Raw genomic sequence first — 23115 nt, 5'->3', positions numbered from 1 at the left:
CCGATTGCTTCGCCGTCCTGCCATGGCGGAGGCATACAAGACACTGTTTTATTGTATTGTTTATTGTTTTCTAGAATCGTACAGTGGGTAGGGTAGTGGAATAAATAATCGACGATGCACAAACACCGTATTTCTTTATTTCGCCATTAGGGTGCACCTTCGTGAGATTTTTGATCTTTATACAGCAAACTGAGGGTATTAAATTGCGCTATTTACGCTTTACGAAAGGGATGGTAAAACAATTTTAATTGTACCAAAACATGAAGTTATTTTTTTACAGTGTTGTGATGAAAGAGACCTCTTTTGTATGTTTTTATTGAAAAGCATACTATAAATATTTTTTTTTCGTTTTTGAGATATAATTTTTTTAAACATCATGACACATCGGGATCTAATGTTTATACATTTAACAAGGGGTTGGTCACTCTGCACAGTGTGCCAACAACAATCTTGGGCACAATCATTGGCACTGTATTACAATTTTTCTGATCTTTAAAGTTACTGGCAGCACTGAACTTTTTCTGCGCCTGCAAAGCGTGGATGTATTAACATTTGTTATTGATGTCGTCACTTGTAGATCTTATTGTCAGCGCACATCCTGATGCCTGTCCGAAGAACTAGGTACATCATTTCGCGCCGGACTTCGTACAATCATTCCGACCACCCAGCATGAAGAAATCAGGGTAATCGCTTGCATAGCAACACTCCGTTATCAAAATCGCTCCACCGGTGACGGCACATTTCCTTCCAGACAAAGAACAGCTTACAGCGGTATCGTGACCGGACCGAGGTTTTCGGCCACGGCTACACGAACTAGCGATGCAGCTCCCACGGCTGCGGCTGCTTCTAATACTGCTGCTGGTCCGTCGCCTACAACATTATTTTGACGATTTTCAGAGGAGACGGACCAGCAGCAGCAACCAAAGTAGCAGTAGCATTGGAAGCAGCCACAGCCGTGGGAGCTACATCGAAAAATTTGTGTAGCCGTGGCTCTAGCAATACACTATTTAGGTTATGTCTTGACGGACGTTGGACTGTGCCTTAAATTTAGCTTTGATATTGCTGCCGACATTCGGTTGCCAGGTGCTGGTACCATGCCCATGCCCATGTTTTCGATGTTCTCGTTGCTCCACGCACCGTTCATCGTCTTGGACGAGGAGAAACACAGCTTCATAATGAACGGGAATTGTGTGCCTTTGTGATCGATCGCGCTGTGGTTGCACTTCATGATGGCGTTCACCATCAGGGCTACGCTCGGGAACTCGACCAATCCGAAGGAGGAACGTTCCGATTTCAGCGGGAACATTCGCACTTGTAACGGGTGGCAGTCCTTGGTGGCGAATGTAGTCAGCAGCAGATCCTCGGATATAACGGGTGGGGTATTGAAAAAGCGGAGAATCTTGCTCGGTGGTAGAATGCGATTTTTGCTGGCCTGGATCAACGAGGGAAGCGATTGTTCTTGGAGGCGCTGTAATCCTTGTTTGTTCTGTTTGGAAAATGCAATCTGAATTTTGCTACCATAATTTCCGATTGGAATGTTGTTCAAGTGCTGGATGATGCGTTCGATTGGTTTGACAGGTTCGACTGCGATGGCGTCTCCCATCTGGACCATGGCGGTAACCTCGTACTCCTTGCTCTTCAGGAACTTTATCCTGACAACATTTCCATACAGGCAGAACAGGTTGAATAGCTTATCGGTGTTGGCTGTGTTGTTATCCAGTCCGTAGATCATCATCACTGCGCCCTGTTTCTGTGCCGGTTGAATGAAGTTAGCTGGTCCGTTTCGGGTCAGCGGTGCGTCCTTCATCAGTGCGACGTGTGTTCCGGCCGGTATTGGTTTCCAGTTTTCCGACGGATGAAACTCGGGCGGTGAAAAATTCGTTGTAATTCCGTTTCCTCCGCCGATTGACTAAAGATTGACGGTCGTTGTACGAGTTCGGTTTTTCGCCGAAGATAGTAGGATCGTAAAGCAACGGGGCTCGTCCATTGCACGCATCCTTGCAGACGGCTGCTTCCAATGTGTATTCCCAACTGTAACAAGAGCTGTTAAAATACCGGGTTGCCAAACAAGGCATTATTCACAAGCAAACAACAGTCAGTTCAATTACTACTCGACACTGTCGGTACAGCTGCGGCCAGGGATGGAAAATCATTTACATTCATTTCGTACATCATTTACATTCATTTGCCTCTAACTTTTTTCATCAACAGAATACCGTAAAATGATGTATGAAGCTTTTGCAGCTTTTAATATTAACTAAAATCTGAATCTCTTATGCATGACGAACTAGAGCTGGCAGAACATGTTATTGTTTTTCAGTGAAGGCAATTTACATTCACTGAAAAACAATGGTGGGTTCTTATCGCTCTGATTCATCATGCATAAGAGATACTGATTTGAGTTATTAATAAAAGATGTAGCCTACAAAAGCTTCAAACAAGGCATATTCACAAGCAAACAAAAGTCAGCTGCGGCACACTGAGGCACACTGAGAAAAAATTTGGTGGAATATAAGTGTGTAGAGTGACCATCCCTTGGCATTTTAAGTACAATCTCTTGGAGGCGAACCAGCCTCAGGCTGTAAGCCTCCTAAATAAAGATAAATCAATCAATCAATCAATCAAGTACAATGCGTCTCCATTGAGTCAAAGCAATTGAATAATCTCAATGACCTACTTTTAGGAATTTTACAGGCTTGTGACCCATCTAAGGCCAACATTTTGTTCAAAGTTCCTTAATGGATTTAAAACGCCAAAAAAGTCATTGCATTTCAACGGATTGACACGCCAAAACAGCCAAGAAAGATGCTGCTAATTAAATAATCACCTCATTACGTTGTAAAAAACGACTCGAGACCTACTTTCAACGCCGGAATGACCATACAAACCAAAAAAATGGCTTTAAATTGCGGAAAGGCCTCAGAACGCATATATGGCGTTTTAAAACGTCCTCAACACCTTCAAAATAATCTCAAAAACACTTAAGTTACAAATTCTGCATGCAATTTAATCAACCTATGACCAAGTTGTCTGAATTTTTAGGACCCACCTGAGAGGAGTCCGTGACCCTCCGGTGGGTCACATTGAGAAACGCTGTTCTAGAATCGTCGATATTTTTTTCAATATCCGCAATAATAATTGAAATCGAAATAAAAACTCTCCTTATCTAGATGACTTTACAAGCGGCGCCGGTGGTGTAGTGTTAAGCGTGATTACCTCTCACCCAAAAGGCCTGGGTTTAATCCCAGTCAGCGCCACCGGGATTTTCTGAGGCATAAGATCTCTTATCACGCCTTCCTTCGGAAGGGAAGTAAAGCCGTTGGTCCCCGGTTTATGAGTTTATGGGTCGATAGATAGGGTCCAGGTATGGGAGCTGCCTCCCTGGCGTTGGTAGCATTGGTACTCAGTACGGAAATTAAGATCGACAGCAAACAAATCAAAGAAAGAAAAAAACTAGATGACTTTTCTAAATCCAGAATCAAGAGAGCTTTTTGAAGCATGAGTTATTAAATAAAAATAACTTCAAAGTCTCAGAATTTTTTTTCTTTTTTCTGTGACCTCGATAGACTTTCTATGTTTGAATCATCTTGGAAGAAGCCTTTTAAAAATGTACGCGAGTATGCTCTCAAATGTATATCAATTTGCATGTGATTTACGTGTCGTAAAATATCTTCACAAATAATGAAATGTCTGCAAAATATCTGCCAAAATTAAATGTCTTCAACATGATGACAAGATTCAAAATTTAGCTCCCCTGCTCTTCACGTCATCTTGAAACGACAACCAAATCATAGCAACGGCTGTGTCGGACCGATGCATTCTAATGCAACCAAAATAGTTGAGAAGCCAGCATAGTTCATCATTTCTGCGTCTTTTTCAAACAAATTGCACCCTTTTATCATCTACATCTGTAACTCAGTAACACATCACAATGCCATCCCGTATTTCCGCTAGGTGGACAATCCTTTTCAGACGCGTGCACACACACATACACACATACATGGGTGTCCAGCCCGCATAGCAATATGGCAAATACTTCTGCATCGGTGAGCAAAACAGTGCACAATTTTACATATTTAGGTAGCCAGAACCAGAATGCATGGTGCATTTTGCGGTAGCCCTTCAATAACAACAACGGGCTAGTTGGTCGGTTGCTCTCAAATAGGATGCACCCGGCTTCCCTCTTGGTAGGTACCTATTTTTGTGTGCTGGGTTGGTGGTCCATTCTATTCTAACCGATGCTACTATTTTACTGCAAATGTGGGAAATTGTGCCCCGGATTGCAATTTTTAGAGATGCAGCTGGGAAGAGCTACGACAGCACAATTTTCAGCTCTCTTTCGCTGGAAAGAATGACGTCGAATAAAATTCATTCAAATGGTACGTTTTTGCTCGCTGGTAGGCCTTTCTGCCCGGGGTTGATGCTGCTGGGCGAGGGAATAGTGCATATTTGAATTTTTCATTTTTCATACATTCCGAATGCATAGAAATCTAGGCACAGATGACACATGGCTCTTTTATAGCACTGGGCTGTATGATTTACGAAGCCATTTAATTTTTTTCTCGTTTTGCTCTTTTTTGCAGGTCAATCTGTTTGCACCGGACATCTATGTGCAAGCGTTGCCGGACATTCTGGAGAATTCCAATACAAACATATTCGGTATTGTCCGGGTGGAGGACAAGGACAAGGGCATCCACGGACAGATCAAAAGTCTCGATATCGTGGACGGTGATCCGGATGGACATTTTCGCATCAAACCTACCGCACGGCCGGGTGAATACGTCATCGAGGTGCATCGGCTGCTGGACCGTGAAACGGCCCCGGCAGGTTATAATTTAACGCTCAGGGCAATGGACCGAGGGATTCCTTCGAGGCAAAGTTACAAAGTGATTCCAGTTCATTTGGCCGACATAAACGACAATGCACCGGTGTTCAATCGGGAAATCTACGAAGTGTCTGTACCGGAAACGTCACCTCCCAACACTCCTGTTATAAGACTGAAAGTAACCGATAGAGACGAGGGCAAAAATGCTCAAGTATTTCTGGAGATTGTGGGAGGCAACGAGGGTGGTGAGTTTCGGGTGAATCCGGAGACCGGTATGTTGTACACAGCAGTTCCCTTGGATGCCGAGCAGAAAGCTTTCTACACTCTGACTGTTTCGGCGATCGATCAAGGGAATACAGGGACGAGGAAACAGTCCTCGGCGAAGGTGAAAATCAACGTACAAGATACCAATGATAATGATCCAATCTTTGAAACGAATAACATGACAATATGGGTAGACGAAAACGAGCCAGCTGGGACGACGGTTACGAAGGTGACAGCCCGGGATAAGGATCTTGGCGAGAATGCATACATATCGTACAGTATAGCGAACTTAAACGATGTCCCGTTCGACATCGATCATTTCTCTGGAGTTGTGAGAACGTCCAAGCTGTTGGACTTCGAAAGCATGCGGCGGGAGTATGTTCTGCGAGTGCGGGCTTCAGATTGGGGCCTTCCCTATCGACGACAAACCGAAATGCAGCTGGTCATCAAGCTGCGTGACGTTAATGACAATCGACCACAGTTCGAACGGATCGACTGTGTTGGACGGATACCGAGGTACACCCCGATCGGTACGGAGATTTTCAACCTTTCGGCACTGGATTTTGACAATGGCACTGTAATTACGTACCGAATGGTTGGCGGTAACGAGGACGGTTGTTTTAATCTTGATTTGGGAACTGGTGTCATTACGATCGGTTGTGATTTGAACGATATTGGTGTTGAATTCCGAGAAGTGAATGTAACGGCAACGGATGGTACGCACTATTCGGATACCGTGAGGATTCAGATAAGTCTTGCGCGGAACAAGCGAAATTTGGGTGGAAATTTGAAAGCCGAGGATGGTGCTTCATTCGAGTGCCGGGAGACAGGAGTTCGGCAAAGGCGTGTCGATATCCAAGCATCTGCGGAAAGAAATAACATGCCCGGGAAAGACGTGAGCAATGGTGATGACTTTGCCATGATGCCAAGCAGATACGGGGAGAACGTTCACGCACCAGAGTTTATAGATCTTCCGTTGGAAGTGAAGGTTAACGAATCGATACCGCTGGGAACGACTATTACCTGGATCAAGGCAAGAGATCGAGATCTTGGCTACAATGGAAAGCTAGTGTTTGGCATATCCGGAGGAGATGATGACTCAGTCTTCCGATTGGATCCGGATAACGGAGAGCTCAAGATCATAGGGTACCTTGACCGGGAACGTCGTGATGAATACTTACTGAACATAACAGTGTACGACTTGGGTAAACCTCAAAAATCCGTGTCAAAAGTGCTTCCCATAACCGTGCTGGATGAGAACGACAATTTTCCGAAATTTGAGAAATCCCTTGCAAGTTTTCGGGTGACTGAAAACGCACTGAACGGAACGATTATCTTCCGAGTGAACGCCACGGATGCCGATTTGGGTGTTAACGCGAAGGTCACATACAGTATGATCACAGATACTCGGGACTTTCTGGTTGATCCCGAAACGGGAGTCCTTTCAGTTGTGGCTCCACTGGATCGAGAACGTCAGGAATTATATGAACTGCGAATTCGAGCAACGGATGGTGGAGGTAATCAGAACACACCCGCTCTGTATTCCGAAGCATTGGTGCGGGTTACGGTAGACGATATCAATGATAACGTTCCGGAGTTTAGTGTTCAAGATCTGAATGTTCGTATTCGTGAGGATGTTCCGAAGGGAACCGTCGTGATGGTGGTGTCCGCTATCGATCTGGATAGCGGTCCGAGTAGTGAAATCATGTACAGTTTCGGTGAAAACGGAGATGGAGAAGGTTCTTTCAAAATCGATAAACTCTCCGGTACGATTCGAACGGCGAAGCTGCTGGACTTTGAAGAACGACAGATTCATAGTTTGGTAGTGAAAGCGATTGACCGGGGCACACCGTCTCTTTCGTCGGAAACGTCAGTGATAGTGGAAATAATAGATGTAAACGAAAACCGGTACGCTCCTCAGTTCGAAGACTTTGTCCTAACGGGTACGATTACGGAGAACAAGCCTCCGGGGGCGCATGTGATGCAGGTGATTGCCAAGGACCACGACCCGCCTGGCCCCGATTCCAGAGTGAGCTATTCTATCAAAGGTGGTGACGGTCTAGGGATATTCGCCATCGATAACGAAGGTAAGTCAAATTGTAACAATTTTTGATTGGTTCAAAATGAATGCATCAAATTAAATCCACTAGCCAATCGGTGGCGTTGCATCGGGATTTATGATTCATAACGCTCACCAAACGAGATTAAAATCCAACTTAAATTCAAATTAAATTGCCCGTGATAGGCTGCGGCTCCGGGCCTACAGTTGTTGGATTGTCCGAATTCCCATTTGTGCAATGCTGGAATGAATTCGAAAATTAGAATCGTTTATATCAACCAGTCACCAGGGCTTCGACCATAGGTAGGCAGTGAATATATTTGCAGCACCATTGGTGAAAACGAGATCCCGGACGGATAATTGCCTCAAATCCTGGCTAACACATTCTCTTGCTAGGATTTCAGCACCGGCAACAGAAATGATTGAGCTCGTTGGAAATTCCTGAAGCCTGTTTCGTTTTCTGTGAGCGTGTGGACTCACTGCAAGTTTATTCCAGCTTATTCCTATTTTTGATTCTCTTTCATTTTCCAAAATGCATTCATTTTTGTTTTCATTTCGACCGTGTTGGGTTAGGATCAACTTTTGCGCACCGAGTACAATTGGATGGGACCGAGCAGAATAATATATCTTGCCGTAAAGTGTATTTGGAATGCAAATTTCGGTTTTTACGGCAAGACTGATATCTATAACGAAAATTTTAAATGTCCCATCCTTCAATACGCCCATGATCAACGAATTGGTACTCAAATTCACCATACATCGATACGATTTCGAATAGCATTTTAGGATTATAGTCCTCCTTTCAAAACACCAGCTGTACGTATCCATAAAACATAAATACTAAATCGAAAGTGAAAATGTTCCTATAACTATCCCATAGCTTAGCTGGTTCTTTCGACCGAAAATTCAAAAGCCACAGCTGCATGAACCTTGTGTCCTCCGGCTGACGCATTCGGTGTGCATGCCCAACCAACATGTGTCAAGGAACAGCGTGCTTTCCTCCCAGGATCATATCAAGAGTGTTACGGTACAATTACACTTTCCGGAGACTGTGTGTTTTGCTTTCGGACTTGCATTTGCCGGATCGGATCTATATCTATTGCTGAAAATCGGTGAAATTGGCAATGAATAATGCATACGCATATTATAGTTTTAATATCGAGCCTGATTTGCATATTATGCATGCATTCCGATCTCCTGGGAGAGTGGATTGCCGATTCAAAGTGTCCTGTGCGAGCGAAAATTTAATCGAATGAAATTATTCAAATTTTGCAAATATAGTATGCCAACGTTCACAGACGGATGCTACCACTGTTGTGAGTATGTATTTCGGAATTTGCTACCAATGATCTGCTAGCTTCGGGTAGGTCAGTAACTACCTATTGATATGAACACAGGATAGAGGATTTTCATTTCACTACGAAATGGGATTTAAATTCAATATATTTTAAGCCAAAGCAGTATGGGCATCGAAATTATAAACAATTGGATCGCAATCGTGGATATAATTTGGCTGTGATTTATTTCCTCCAGGGGTATTATGAATGATGATGCGGATAGAGGAGTGTATCAACGCGATTTGCGTCATGATTCTTCTTCTTCTTCGTTGCTGCTACGTCCCAACTGGAACTTTGTGTGTATGTTCAAAACTTAGTGTTCATTGAGCTACCGGCAAGGTATGCGAAGGGAATTGGATTAAATATAGATACTGTTGTATCCACTGGTGCAGCAATCCTTAAAGCCCACCCTTCTTCACACAGAGCCTTGTGGCAAACATAAAACAGACAGACTCCTTACAAAATGTGAACAAACTTTTATACTTTTCCATAATAATAATAATAATAATTTCCGAGACGAAGCAGCCTAGGACTGAAAGTCTCCTTAATAAAAAAAAATAATAATTTGAGCAAGTTGCACAAAACCGTAGGTAGTACAAGTGGTAGACCATTGTTTAAGAGTACTGCCACCTCCGTCCGTTTTCGTAGGGTTAACTACCCCATTTCCGGCCTATTAAGCACAACCCGCTTTTAGTCTTTCTTACTGCTTCTTAACGCCAAACTCGGCCTACGGTTTCTAAACTCGGCCTAACGCATTGAAATGCCATTGAAACGCCAATGAATTCACTTCGGCCTATCGGATGAAGATACAGATTGATCGGAGTGCTTTATTTGTATTTGTGAATATTGGGTGCAAACATTTATATCACGCGTTCTTATTGACTTCGTACGGTAGCATTTGAACTAAAGTATGGTACCAAACGCATAATTTACCTGTTAACACCGAAATCATTGATTTATTTGATGTTTTCTGCTTGATAGGCCCAAAATGGGCGCTTAGGCCAAAGTAGTTCTCTGCTCTATTTACCAAGATGTGGGATTGATCTCGACCTCCTTGATGGAAGTAGCATTATTTATCGAGAACTTTCCTGCTGTTCTGGGTTAGGAAGGATTGTTAGTTGGACACATAGGACTTGAGAGAGATGCATAGAACTATTGTGATGCATGGTCAAAAATTGCAAGGAAGGAGACGGGCATGGGGTTGTCCTTCTGCTCAGTAAGCTGAAACGGTTACCACTAAACTACTGAAGGTTTTAAGAAGAGGGGAGGGGGGAATAAAATTTTACTTCAGTCTGATCAGACGTGCTCCGGTAAAGACGGGTTCCTATATTTCCATAGGCATTAAGGATTTGTTGAATGCCAATTTCTGCTAGACACTCTAGAGGTGAAGAAATATTTCCTATGGTGATAAAAACAATCGCTTGATAAAAAATACCACCGGATTGAAAATAATTGACAACAGCGAGTGGTGTCAAGGCTGCGCACCGGACACAGCAGAGTCTCCCACAACTTCGGAGGAACACTGTTCCGGAGGACCTGCGAAATCTGCGGAGTGCCAGCCACCTCCTCGTGAACTGCGCCGAGTTGGAAGACCTTCGGGCTGCCTTTGGCTTGGAGTTAATCAGCATTCGGAACCTGTTGGGCGACGAGTCCCCGGCAGCAGCCGCCTTCATCACCTTCCTAAAGGAGGCGAACCTTTACCATAATATCTGAGTGTTCCTTGTTTGTATTTCCGTTTTGTTGGCCCTTTTGGCAGTTTTCTACACCTTTTCATTATAGCAAGATAAATGTACCACAGCCAAGATTGAGAATCTCCTTTTCATAACTTTTTATAGCAATTTCGATAACTTAAGGGATGTTCCAAGAACTTTAGGGAAAATCCGAAATATTCAGAGTGTTGTGAAGTTCTTTCGTTAAGCTCTTCAAGAGTAAGTTCCAAGAATTTCAGAGCAGTTCCATGAACCTCATGAAAATTTCGTGATCTTAGATAAAGATCAGAGAACTTATGGAAATTTTCAGGAACTTAACAGTGTCTTCAAAATACTCCAGAAAACTTCAGCTAAGTACAAAGCTCATAGCTTTTTATAGCAATTTCGAAAACTTAAGAACTTTAGGGAATATCCGAAACATTCAGAGTGTTGTGAAGTTCTTTCGTTAAGCTCTTTAAGAGTGAGTTCCAAGAACTTCAGGGCAGTTCCATGAACCTAAGGAAAATTTCGTGATCTTAGATGAAGATCACAGAACTTAAGAAAAATTTCAGGAACTTAACAGTATCTTCAAAATATTCCAGAAAACTTCAGGTAGGTGCAGGATTGGTCAGAGAGCTTCGTTACTATTCTAAGAACTTCAGGATCGTTGCATAAACATCCGGAAAACTGGGAAGTTAAAAAATATTTAGGACAATTTTGAGAACATATGGTTGTTTACTTTTTCTTCGATTTGTTTTTCGTCGATCTTGTTTTTCGTACTGAGTACCGACGCCAGGAAGGCAGCTCCCACACCTGGACCCTTCATATCGACCCATCAACTCATGGACCGGCGACTAACGGCTTTACTTCGGGATCAAAGATTCTATGCCTCAGGAAATCCTGACGGTGTCTAATGGGATCGAACCCATGCCCTTTGGGGTGAGAGGCAATCACGCTTACAACTACACCTCCGGCACCGCTATGAACCATTGACTTTTAAAAAAGAAACAAAAACATGTTAGATTTTCCGGTAAAAAAGTCCAGGAAACTTCAAATGAGTTTTGAGTCTAATGAACGTCAGGAAAATTGTAGGAATTTTAATTAAAACAATTGAAAACAATAATCAGTTTCGGCCCGGCAGTCTGGCAATCACTCAATCAGAACAAATTAATTTTATAATTTTTACCTACGTTTCGGCTCTGATTTGGGCCTTTTTCAGGGGAAACTGAAGGGAATTTTATTTTTAGAATTAATTGTTTCACATTTAATAAATATTTTACACTCACAATTGTTGGATTCGTTCTTTGTCTAAATACTGCTTGATGTCTAACGTCTGTTTTTTTGATGGTAAGTTTTTATACATAGCGGTTTTTAGTTGAATATTCAAAGTTTTGTTGATTCTTTTTATTTATAATTTGTGTCGGGTATAAAATTTGCGGTAGGGCACTCTCCGAGGGTTATGGAGGCTATGGTGCAATGGTGGGAACGGGTATTATAGTTGAGCTTTTTTTAGTTGGATTCAGGTGGGCATAATTGGTATTGCTGTTGGGCATTGATTGATTTTGCTTTTAGTGAGTGAAAGATTGCTGCGTAAGTTGTGTTCAAATTGTCTACGTCTGTTCTTCTATTGACTGTATGGGGTGTACTATGTATATGGCACATTTCAAGGAATGCAAGTAAAATAAAATAAATGCAAGAATGCAAGTAAAATAACGAGAAAAATTAAATGCTTGTATTTTAAAATTCATTATTTTCTTTATAATATCCTTAGTAAGAAAATTATTCAATTCTCTGAGCCTTCCAAGTATTTTGAGAAATAATAAAATTTCCTACACGCAAACCAAAAATCTATTACAATGAATGTTAGTTCCAGTTCCTATCATCCTCTGTTCATGAACATCGCAACGAATGTTAGGAATTGGCCATGCAGGCGATGTAATGGTTTTTTATCTTTTTTTATTTCGTGTTCCATCTATGATTTCGACTATACCAGTAAGCTTGTAGAACGACGTACATTGTAGAACATTGTAGAACGACGCACACACTTGTCTCGAATCTCTCCAGCAGAAAAAGCATACGAAGTCGAGCATGCGAGAAAATGAGCGCTTCATGTTTGCTTTTAGGCTACCCATTATTCAGGAGCATGGAGAGAGCAGTGGAGAAAGCACAGGTCTGATAGACGCAACGTCCGTGGTTCTTCGAGTCCAGTCGGCAACTTTTTTTCTATTTTTTTCGACATAATTAATTTCACTCACTAATACACTCCACATTTTTCGGTCTCCAATTTTCTTACATCGGACCGCAGCTAGGTATATCGCATCCTCGGTTCATGCGGTCTCCACTTACATCCTCTGATGATGAATCCCACATAATTGTAAGCGAATCTTACATCCACCGGTTGGGTGTAGGGTTCCTGGTTTTCAAGATTTTTGCTGTTAGTATTCTCGGGGATGTTTCGAGTAGTTATAGGAAGATCAGAGAACTTCAGAGCAGTTCCGTTGAGTAATTGAAGGATTTTTCTAGGTGTGTCGAGGAATTATGGAATCTTCCGACAAATTCTGGAAAATAACTAGAGAATTTGTTTGAATGTCAATTGAATTTCAATATCAAAATTGGTGGAACGTAAGAGAAATTCCAAGAATTCCTTTAAAAGTTAAGGAACTTCAACTTTATGCAAGTCCAGAGAATCTCAGGAAAGTTTATAGTTTGGAAGCAAATTACATAAGTTGCAAATAATTATCGAAAACTTCAGATAAATTGCGGGCTGTGCTGGTATCAGTGCTGGATTACTGCAGTACATTTGAAAATTTAATCCAAAATTTAAATTTAGCATAGCTTAGACTGCTTGCACATTTCAATTAGTTTCTACTCCGTGATTGATCAAAACCAGTGAAATTACACAATGAATCAACTGAATGGGGTTGAGAGTAACATTCCATTATCATTGTATAAGTTTCAGTGAGTCAAAATTTTAATGATTGTCCTTGCAATCATGTGCACCCAACCGGTGGATGTAAGATTCGCTTACAATTATGTGGGATTCATCATCAGAGGATGTAAGTGGAGACCGCATGAACCGAGGATGCGATATACCTAGCTGCGGTCCGATGTAAGAAAATTGGAGACCGAAAAGTGTGGAGTGTATTAGTGAGTGAAATTAATTATGTCGAAAAAAATAGGTTGCCGACTGGACTCGAACCACGGACGTTGCGACTATCAGACCTGTGCTTTCTCCACTGCTCTCTCTATGCTTCTGATTATGGACAGCCTAAAAGCAAATATGAAGCGCTCATTTTCTCGCATGCTCGACTTCGTATGCTTTTTCTGCAGGAGAGATTCGAGATTCGAGATAAGTGTGTGTGTCGTTCTACAATGTTCTACAATGTGCGTCGTTCTACAAGCTTACTGGTATAGTCGAAAGCGTAGATGGAACACGAAATAAAAAAAGACAAAAAACCATTACATCGCCCGCAAGGTCAATTTCTAACATTCGTTGCGATGTTCATGCACAGAGGATGATAGGAAACGGAACTAACATTCATTGTAATAGATTTTTGGTTTGCGTATACGATCGACGGTCTTTCAAGTCAGGATGAAAGGAGTTATACAAACGAAATTACATCCCTATAAGCAGTTAACAATGTTTTCGAAACCGCATCTAGCGTACATCGTATATTTTCTAAACATTTTTGTTTTCTTTTTCCGTATCGTTCTACCCGAATTATGTTAATAACGGTTTTCTACAATATAGACCCGTAAAAGTTGGTAGTTTTGTTCTTTATCTCAAAATATTGGACCCATATTTTTGTCATTAGGGTAACCATCCAACCACCATTCCATGCAAAGGTGGTTCAAAAAATCGATTTTCAATAATGACTTTTTTCAAAAATTCATTGCTTTTGAATCACTGGGTCGATTTCAAAGATAAGATAAAATATCAAATTATAGATAATTAAAAATGTTATAGGCTAGGAATAAGGCTAGTTTTAGATCGTAAAGCTTTCAGCGCACTGAACGAAAGATGGTATAATTTTATATCGCCTAAAGACCGCTAAGTTCAAAGACCGTGACCGGCCTGGACATCGACCTGTAAGAGGACAAGTTCTCCAACTCTGATCAAATGCTTTGAGTAACTTGTTTCATTTCATTAGTGTCTAATATGAGCAAGAATGGGATTGGTCGGCTTAGATGTAATTCTGCCCATACCCAACTAGGTCAAATATGGATACTGTTTTCCTGAAAAATCACTACCCTTAGTGCATATTTCACGCAAGTTGTAACATATGTACGTTGAACTAAATGCAAGCATAATTCTGCCCTTAATATACTTTTCAGCGAATGTATTAGCAGCTGGCAAGCTTCCCTCGTTTGCAATAATCAGCATATTTACGCCGAAAATTACATCGATGCCAGAAGCTTTGCCACTCGCTGTCAGGGGTACTATTTTATTCGACAACTGAGTTCCCCCTCCGGACACGACAGAACTTGCTGTGTTTCACAAACCGACATCATTCGCAGAATAAGCTCAGTTCTCACATATACACATACATACACACATACACACACACACACACACACACACACACACACACACACACACACACACACACACACACACACACACACACACACACACACACACACACACACACACACACACACACACACACACAACCACACGCCAGATTGGGACATGAAAGAACCAAGCGTGAAATAATTTATATACATATATGTACCAACATAGAGCAACATACTCGCGGACACTGACTGCAACGAAAAAGCCCACCGCAAAAGTATCCGAACTGCCGGCTGCTCCACGCTGCACGCTTGGCACTGACTGAGGCCAGGCCTTTATTCGACCACTTAGGGTGTCTGTGAGCATGGATGTTTTTTGTGCCGGCAAAAGTGCAACTGGGCGGTTGCCAATGAAAATGAACCGGAAAAGTCTTGGTCGTGTCCCGCTGGCTTGTTTGACCGTTCTCGTCCGGAAGGCCAGAACGGAGTCACTCTGTATAATAGGGAGACACGAGCTGGTAACCCTTTGGGAGAAAACAAACTGCAGAATAATTATTGTAATTATTTAATACGAACTGCTCGCGAACGGCATGGGATGATATTCAATTTTTAATAACGCCGCTGCAGCAAAGCAATTTGAGAATATTGCACGGTGCGCCATTTCCCAACAAATGATTGGAAATGTTAATTATTCTGATGGATATGGTTTCACTCCTTTTATGTGCAAACTTGAGATAATTGCATCTTTTAATTATTCGAAAAAAAGAGAATTGCGATTTTGATTATTCCAAATATGCCGATCAAATTATATGTTTGTCAGTTATCCAATCAATAAAGGGCACAGTGTGAACTTGGTATTGAACCGTGATAATTCCCTGGAATTAAAGACTGTGACATGTCCCATGCCCTGCATCGTTTCAGCAATACAAATCTGCATATAATCCAAACATAGATCACGTCACATTCAGATCTACGATAATAAATTAAACTGGCATAAAATTCTAACTGCCTCCCACTCGAATCAGACCGTCTTCCAGCAGTCAGCGCTATCTCTCACACCGCATAGTTGGTCATCAATTTACGCCATAAATTTCAAATAACAAGCAAACCAATCACACAAACGCACAAATGGGTTTGATTTTATCGCATACGTATGGCGTATGAATATCGCACAGCATCCCGCCAGGAGTTGTAAACTTTTATCTTAGCACGTACTGTAGTAGTATACTACAAACCTGCCACCGCCATTCGGAGAAAAGTTACGACATCGAAACTTGGCTCATCATGATTTATTATTTCCCATATGTACGTGTGGTCCACTAGGCTGCTGGCTTGATAATTTCAAAATTATGCATCTGAACAACACCTACCTCCTCTGAATTTCACCAACCTAGTGGCAAGCACACGCTTGCCCGGGACCAAACAAAGAAACCTCCGCCAGACACCGTGCTGAAAGTATGCTCCATTTATGAGCGTCATCGTTCGGATTCGTAAATTATTCGGCAGTCAGTCGTCTAATGCAAACAAGCCGCTGTGATTAAATTATAATTCAGCTGGGCTTTGCAAGTATTTGCACGATGAAATTAACGCAGGAAGCATCTCGTGGAATATCACGCACCGACCGAAGACGCTCACGTTGAATGCGTGACACGCGAGGGAGGAGTATTCCAAAGCACGTTTGCGCCCCCCGGAGCGATAATGTAATTAATTCTAATTAATTGAAAACACTTCTACCCCATCACTGGCACCACAGACGGTAGGTACATCGACAAAGCTAATTTCCCAGAGCAAAAGTGGAATGGCACAACAGGGAAGATATTTACGGGAAACTTTGAAAAATGTTTGCTTTTCATGAATAATGTGGCTTATTCTGGTGCTGACTTCCCGACTTCGGCGAAACGTAGGTTTCGTCTAACTTGTAGCAACGAAAGCGCTCACGGGGTTGTTTTGAGATGTTTTGGATTAATTTCTAAGGAATATTTGAAATTGTTTATCGCCTGGCATAAAGAATTTTGAACCTCAAATGGGGTTTTAGACAGATCATTAACTACGAAGTATACTTCCGGATTCTGAGAACTTCACCTAAGGGTTAAAAAGACCATGAGTCAGGATTCCGCTTTTCAAATTCAAACGCCCTCACGTTAGCAGAGCATAGCTGTCGGCATATAATGGAAGACCATTACAGTGATTAGATGATTAGATTAGGTTTTATTAGATCTCAGAATTACCAGTGCAGTTTAATGGCAGCTAGTCAGAGTTCCTCGCCAATAAGATTGTAGAGTGTTTACCACGCAATATATAATTATGTTGGAATTCTCATTAGACATTTAAAAAAAAAGGATTTTGATTGGCCCACCGGACGATTTTATTCCCGAACTGCACTCGATTACTGACTAATTGATACCAACTCTCCTGATTAATTGCTAACTCTAACTACCTCGAAGGTACCTAACTGAAAAGTGCTACCTAAGCGTCGCGACGGGTCCACGTGCTGGTCGTTGCTACTCGATGACTGCTGACTCGTCGGTTTGCTCCTCGTGGTTGGCTGATTGAATTATTCGGGTGAGCTGGGGCCGGATGTGCTGCACTGCGTATTGGTGTTGAGTTCTTGGCACTGATGAAGTCTGCAAGTGGTAGACGAATAACGCGTGTCTGTCAAAGTATAAGCAATTATAAAGGAAGGCCTCCCTTAGTTCAGTCGGTAAAGGCGCAGCTACAAAGCAAGACCATGCTGGAGGTGGCTGGGTTCAATTCCCAGTCCGGTCTAGGAATTTTTCGGGTTGGAAAATTTCTCACCTTCACTGGGCATAGAAGTATGATTGGACTTGCCACACAATTATACCAATGCAAAAATGGTACAGGCATCGAAAGCGCTCAATTAATAACTATGGAAATGCATCTAGAACACTAAGTTGAGAGCACGCAATAAGCTAATATGCGATATGCAATAAGCTTGAAATGCGAAGAAGAAGAAGAAGAAGAAGAAGAAGAAGAAGAAGAAGAAGAAGAAGAGAAAGGAATTTAAAGGAAATAAACCAACCCACTCAAAGCTTCTGTTAAGAGGTTCGACATATTTAAAGGATTTTTATAATAATATAGGATAAGTTTGTTTATTAATTTATTTGATATGGCTCAATCAAACTAACTTTACATAGCCGAGGATTCACTATACAAAACATCAAACTATACTTGCTATCAAAAATTGTTTTTCAGAATTATGAAATCATTAGATGTTATAATGATAATTAGTACTTGTCGTTACAACAAAAGGTCGTTAAGTTTGTGTTTAACACATAAAACCTGTCAATATTGCTTTCAATGAGTCGCAATCAGCGATTTTACGATTCGTGAGCGCTCACTTCGAGTGAACGCTCACGATTCATACGATCGCTGATGGTGACGCTCTGCAAGCTTTCAATGATAGGGTAAATGAGTCAAACACATCCTTTACACCCATTTCTTGTTACTTACAAGTACAATATATTGTTACATCATCTAATAATTTCATAATTCCGAAAAACAATTTTTTATAGCAAGTGAGTGGAAGCAACCCTGCTTAAAACTATAGCCAAAAGGTACAACACACGCAGAAAAAAAAATATTTTAAACGTAATAATAGTATACATGTATACTAACGCCACGTGGTGAGAAAATTCTTAAATAATGCTTACCAGCCAAAAAATCTTGAACCCCTTAACAACTTTGCCGAAGACAGTAACTTTCGAGCTGATCAAGATCTCGACCTATTGAATATGCGAGAAAGGCACGTATTTCAGCGCCGCATAGTGAGAAAATTATGAACTATTGTCACCCAACAAAAGGATCTTGACCTCCTGAAAAACTTTGTCGAGTACATTTACTTTCTATCTGGTCAAGATCTAGAGATATTTTATATGCAAGAATTTTACATCTATAGTAACGCCGCTAAGTGATAAAATTCTGAACTACTGTCCACCTGCGAGAAAGCCTTGACCTCCTGAACAACTCTGCCGAAGACAGTACCTTTCTATCTGGTTGGGAACTCGAGATATTTTATATCAATATTTCACATGTATACTAGCGTCGCGTGGTGAGCAAATTCTGAACTATTGAACACCAAGCAATAGGCTTTGACCTCCTGAAAAACTTTGTGAAAGACAGTAACTTTCTATCTGGTCAGGATCTCGAGATATTTTAATTGAGAATTTCACGTGTATACTAGCGCCGCATAGTGAGAAAATTCTGAACTATTGTCACCCAACAAAAAGATCTTGACTTCCTGAAAAATTTTGTCGAATACATTTACTTTCTATCTGGTCAGGATCTAGAGATATTTTATATGCACGAGTTTCACATGTATAGTAGCGCCGCAAAGTGAGAAAACTCTGAACTACTGTCCACCTGCGAAAAATCCTTGACCTCCTGAACAACTATGTCGAAGACAGTACCTTTCTATCTGGTTGGGAACTCGAGATATTTTATATGAATATTTCACATGTATACTAGCGTCGCGTAGTGAGCAAATTCTGAACTATTGAGCACCAAGCAATAGGCTTTGACCTCCTGAAAAACTTTGTGAAAGACAGTAACTTTCTTTCTGGTCAGGATCTCGAGATATATCATATACGAGAATTTCACATGTATTCTAGCGCTACGTAGTGAGAAAATTCTGAACTACTCTCCACCAGCAAAAAGGTTATAATCTCTAAAACAACTTTGCCGAAAACAGTAACTTTCTATCTGGTCAGGATCTCGAGATTTTCCATGTTGTAACCAATTAAGTCAAATCCCACGTAGTACGGACACCGTTAACGCGGTTTCCATTCACATTTTCTCTATTATCCGCATTTTTTGGGGGTTAACTGAGATAAAAGTTTAGCTTGTTTGATTAAAAACAAGTTTTTTAAGGAATACCCGTTGGTTTCATATCGATTGGTAGCTCGGCTTTAAATGGCAATGCATAACTCACACTGTTGTACAAAGTACAACGCGCGAGTACTCGTGTTACAAAAGTTGGCGCGAGTAACGGAGGGTTAAAAACAATATTTACGTCGAACGCGAAAAAGAGCTGAATCAAACGAAAACAGTTTTGTGTTATTGTTTACATTTTTGTCCGGGAACGAGGGAATGGTTGATAGTTATTTTTGCATTCATGGCCCGGGGAATGGACAAACCCAATAAATGCTAAATTTAAATTATATATTATTGGCTTAATAAAAGAATATTGTTATTTTAACAATAATTACAGTTGAAGAGTAACTTATTAAAACAAAAAGAAACTTATTTTGAATTTATTTGAAAAGTATTATCGAAACAATAAAATGCAATATAATTTCAACCGGAATATTTTGATTAAATACAAATTAATTTATTTTTGGTGCAAGTCAAACAATTTTCTGTCCGTGCACAATAAACATTTTATCTTCTGCTATATAATAAGCCTCCTCCATCAGAACGGGATTCGCTTCCAGTGGTTTCATTGTACGGCAGTATCGCCAACGGAAAGTAGAGCACTTCCATTGCAGCAATGGATACAAAACGTGGTCATAATTCACACACTCATCACGAAAAGGTTGCTTTCTAAAGTCGACGACGCATCGACAGAAGGAACTGCTGATGAAGAACAATGAGGAGAACCACACAATGGTTGCTGTCGAGTAAACAGACGATCGCGTGACACACATCGTGAGCCGAGTGAACACTGATCTTCCAAGGGATGTCTGAAGAATCTTTCAAAGGAAATCAGAAGAAACTCCTGAAGTAAATCAAAAGAAATTGGGAAATTTGGAGAAAAAAAAATCCTGTGGAAGTCGGATGACACTTCCTGCAGTAGTTGGAACAAGTTGATTTTTAGAGAAGTTGAACAAAACTTTTGGGGGAGAATTCAGTAGGTTTTCCAGGGTGGAGCATATGAAAAAGTGCCAAAGTTGAACCACATTTTGTATAAAAAGATAATGTTATATTTAAATCAATGCTCTAGATATAATAAAGGCAAATTTTGAAATAATAGTTATTGGATGGTTAGTTATATTAGCAGCTATAGCTAAAAGAGCCCAAATTCCATTTTCTTCTTGATTGCCTGCAGCAATAGCTGCTCCTACTCGAAAACCTGAAGTGATTGCAATTATTCTAATGTCCTAATAATACGTTTTTTTTAGAGAACTCAACAAGTATCCTCCTTAAATTCACCCTAGATTATTCTTGGAATTCTCCTCAGGATTACTTTGGAATTCATTACGAGTTCTTCTCAGATTACTTGAAGAATAATATTAATAATTCCCTTTGAACTCTCATTTTAAAGTCTTAAAAATGCTTAAAGTCCTAGGCCTTAGAACTTGTTTTTTTTTTTTAAATCTGACTTCTAAAATATTTCACTTAGTTCAACAATTTTGCATTATTCTTCAAATTTAATATATTTGGAATTTCAAAAACTATTTCAATGAAACTACTGGAAGCGGCTCCAGTTCTGATGGAGAAGGCTTTTTGGATAGCGGAAGATAAAGTGTTTATTGTGTTGTACCTTTTGACTATATTTTTAAGATGTATTGTATAGTATACCATGAATCCTCGGCTCTGTAAAGTTAATTCGGTTGAGCCTTACCAAATAAATTAATAAACAATCCAAAAACTATTTCTTAGTCTGAAATCTTAAAAACAAAACTTTAAAAAGACCCAAGCCGGCGACCCTGGCATAGTGGTTAACATCCATAACTCTCACAACAAAGTCACGAGTTCAAATCTCACCCCCGGACAAGTCACGAGTGACCCAAGAGTGTTAAAGTGACTGTAATAAAAAAGACCCAAGTCTCACATTGTTATTTTTTAGCCGAATAAGGATCATGTTTGTATGATGATTGTTTTTACGGCGCGTTTTTTTAAATTATTTAACTTCAAAGTTAATGTTAAGTCAGCTAAATGAACAAATGGTCTTAGAAGAGGGTATGTAGGTAGTTCCGTTAGAGCACGGCAGTATGAAAATTGAATAGAAGTTGAAAATGAGCGAAGGGCCATTAATACGACAGGACAAAGCAAACGCATACTTCTTTTCCTAAACCGTCACATTGATGGTTTTTTAAAGTATATTCTAAATATTTTTTACAGCAATGAATGTTTTTCAAATTTTATATTTTTAAAACAAGTACTGAGGATCCAACAGTTTATTGGTTAGTAATATGTTGAACGAAAATTAAAGCATTTGCACAATTTTTTTAGTTTTGTGAACGAACTTCAGTATTTTGATATGGGGTTACTTTGATAATGCTCGATGAATATAGAAAAAAAAATGAGTGAAACTCAAACAATTTAGTTCTTTAAATATGCAGCTTTGAATGAGTATATAATCAGAAGACTTCATAAGCAATAAGAATACAACATTGAATTTGTGATGGCTGTATCGGAAATACATTTCATATGTGATGGTTTGAGTGCTTTTTCAAAAAGGCGAAAAACACGAAAATTGTTTTTTTAATAATTTTGTAAAATATGTAACACATACTATATACAAACTATAAACGATATCAACGGAAATACCCTAAGCTACAATATGGAACCAATGATTCTTATTTGGAAAAAGCACAGCGAGTAAATTTATTCTTTACATTATACTATCAAAGTTACCCGCATTATCATAAATACCCCGTTTTACGGTATGTCTTCAAATTTACAGGCAAAAAAGTGTGCGCCCGTCTTTGCTCATATACTGTCTGCGGCTGTGGAATACTTCTAGCGACGTTTCATCACTAGCTAAAGCCTCACGCTGCCGAAAGCATTTCCAGTCGACGAAGAGAATCGATCATCGCGTTTACGCCCTTATGCATGCTCACTGTCGAATTTCTATTGTGTTGCTCCTCTCGTCATGACGATAAAGCAGTAGAGTGGTTGTTGCGTGACGGCTACTCCCGCCTTGAGTTGATACAGGCGGGAGTAGCCGTCAACAATGCTGATGATGGTGCAGCACGCAACAACCACCCTACCCAACCAACACACATGTTCTATAACAGTTTACATAACCTTTGTATGATATGTTTTGGTTGTAAAGCAGCTTACTCAACATGATTCAATGAATTTGTGTTACTTCGGTACTGCTTTCTCTCTGAGAGGACTAAGTTGGTCATGACGAGAGGAACAGCACAATAGTTGGGCTAAAGAAGAATTCGACAGTGAGCAGTGTTGGCAAAATCAGCAATCAATTGATATTTTTCCGCTCTCATGCGCTCGCAATATCACGCGTGATATTGGAACAAAATTTCATGCTTGATATTGATTTGACAAACTCCTTTGCTATTGCGAGACAACGTTGCACGTTCACAACGTGCAAAAATCAAGCTAAGAGTTGACTCGACACAAAAATGATTCTGTTGCATATCGTTTTCTTAGAAAGAGAAAGTACAGTTTGCTATCTCTTTTTACTATTCACCGATTGCAGACACGAAGTGACTGCTGCCAGCC

General features: G+C 40.5%; 1 protein-coding gene and 1 pseudogene across 4 annotated transcripts in view; one reads left to right on the top strand and one right to left on the bottom strand.

Annotated features, from left to right (window-relative positions):
- Positions 1 to 23115, top strand: part of kug (kugelei) — a 375801-nt gene that overhangs the window by 9378 nt on the left and 343308 nt on the right. For all 4 annotated transcript variants that reach the window (XM_065236080.1, XM_065236079.1, XM_065236078.1 and 1 more), the window contains exon 2: positions 4584 to 7176. In XM_065236080.1, the coding sequence (XP_065092152.1) occupies positions 4584 to 7176 (2593 nt within the window). The remainder of the gene's footprint in view (positions 1 to 4583; positions 7177 to 23115) is intronic.
- Positions 1013 to 1807, bottom strand: LOC135712969 (heterogeneous nuclear ribonucleoprotein L-like; annotated as a pseudogene).

The sequence above is a fragment of the Ochlerotatus camptorhynchus genome, unplaced genomic scaffold, assembly GCF_037179485.1.
Source record: "Ochlerotatus camptorhynchus isolate MF236.1 unplaced genomic scaffold, CSIRO-AGI_Acam_v1.1 ptg000526l, whole genome shotgun sequence".
Lineage (NCBI taxonomy): Eukaryota > Metazoa > Arthropoda > Insecta > Diptera > Culicidae > Ochlerotatus > Ochlerotatus camptorhynchus.
The sequence above is the reverse complement of the archived record's forward strand: the minus strand, read 5'-3'. Positions and strand labels throughout refer to the sequence as shown.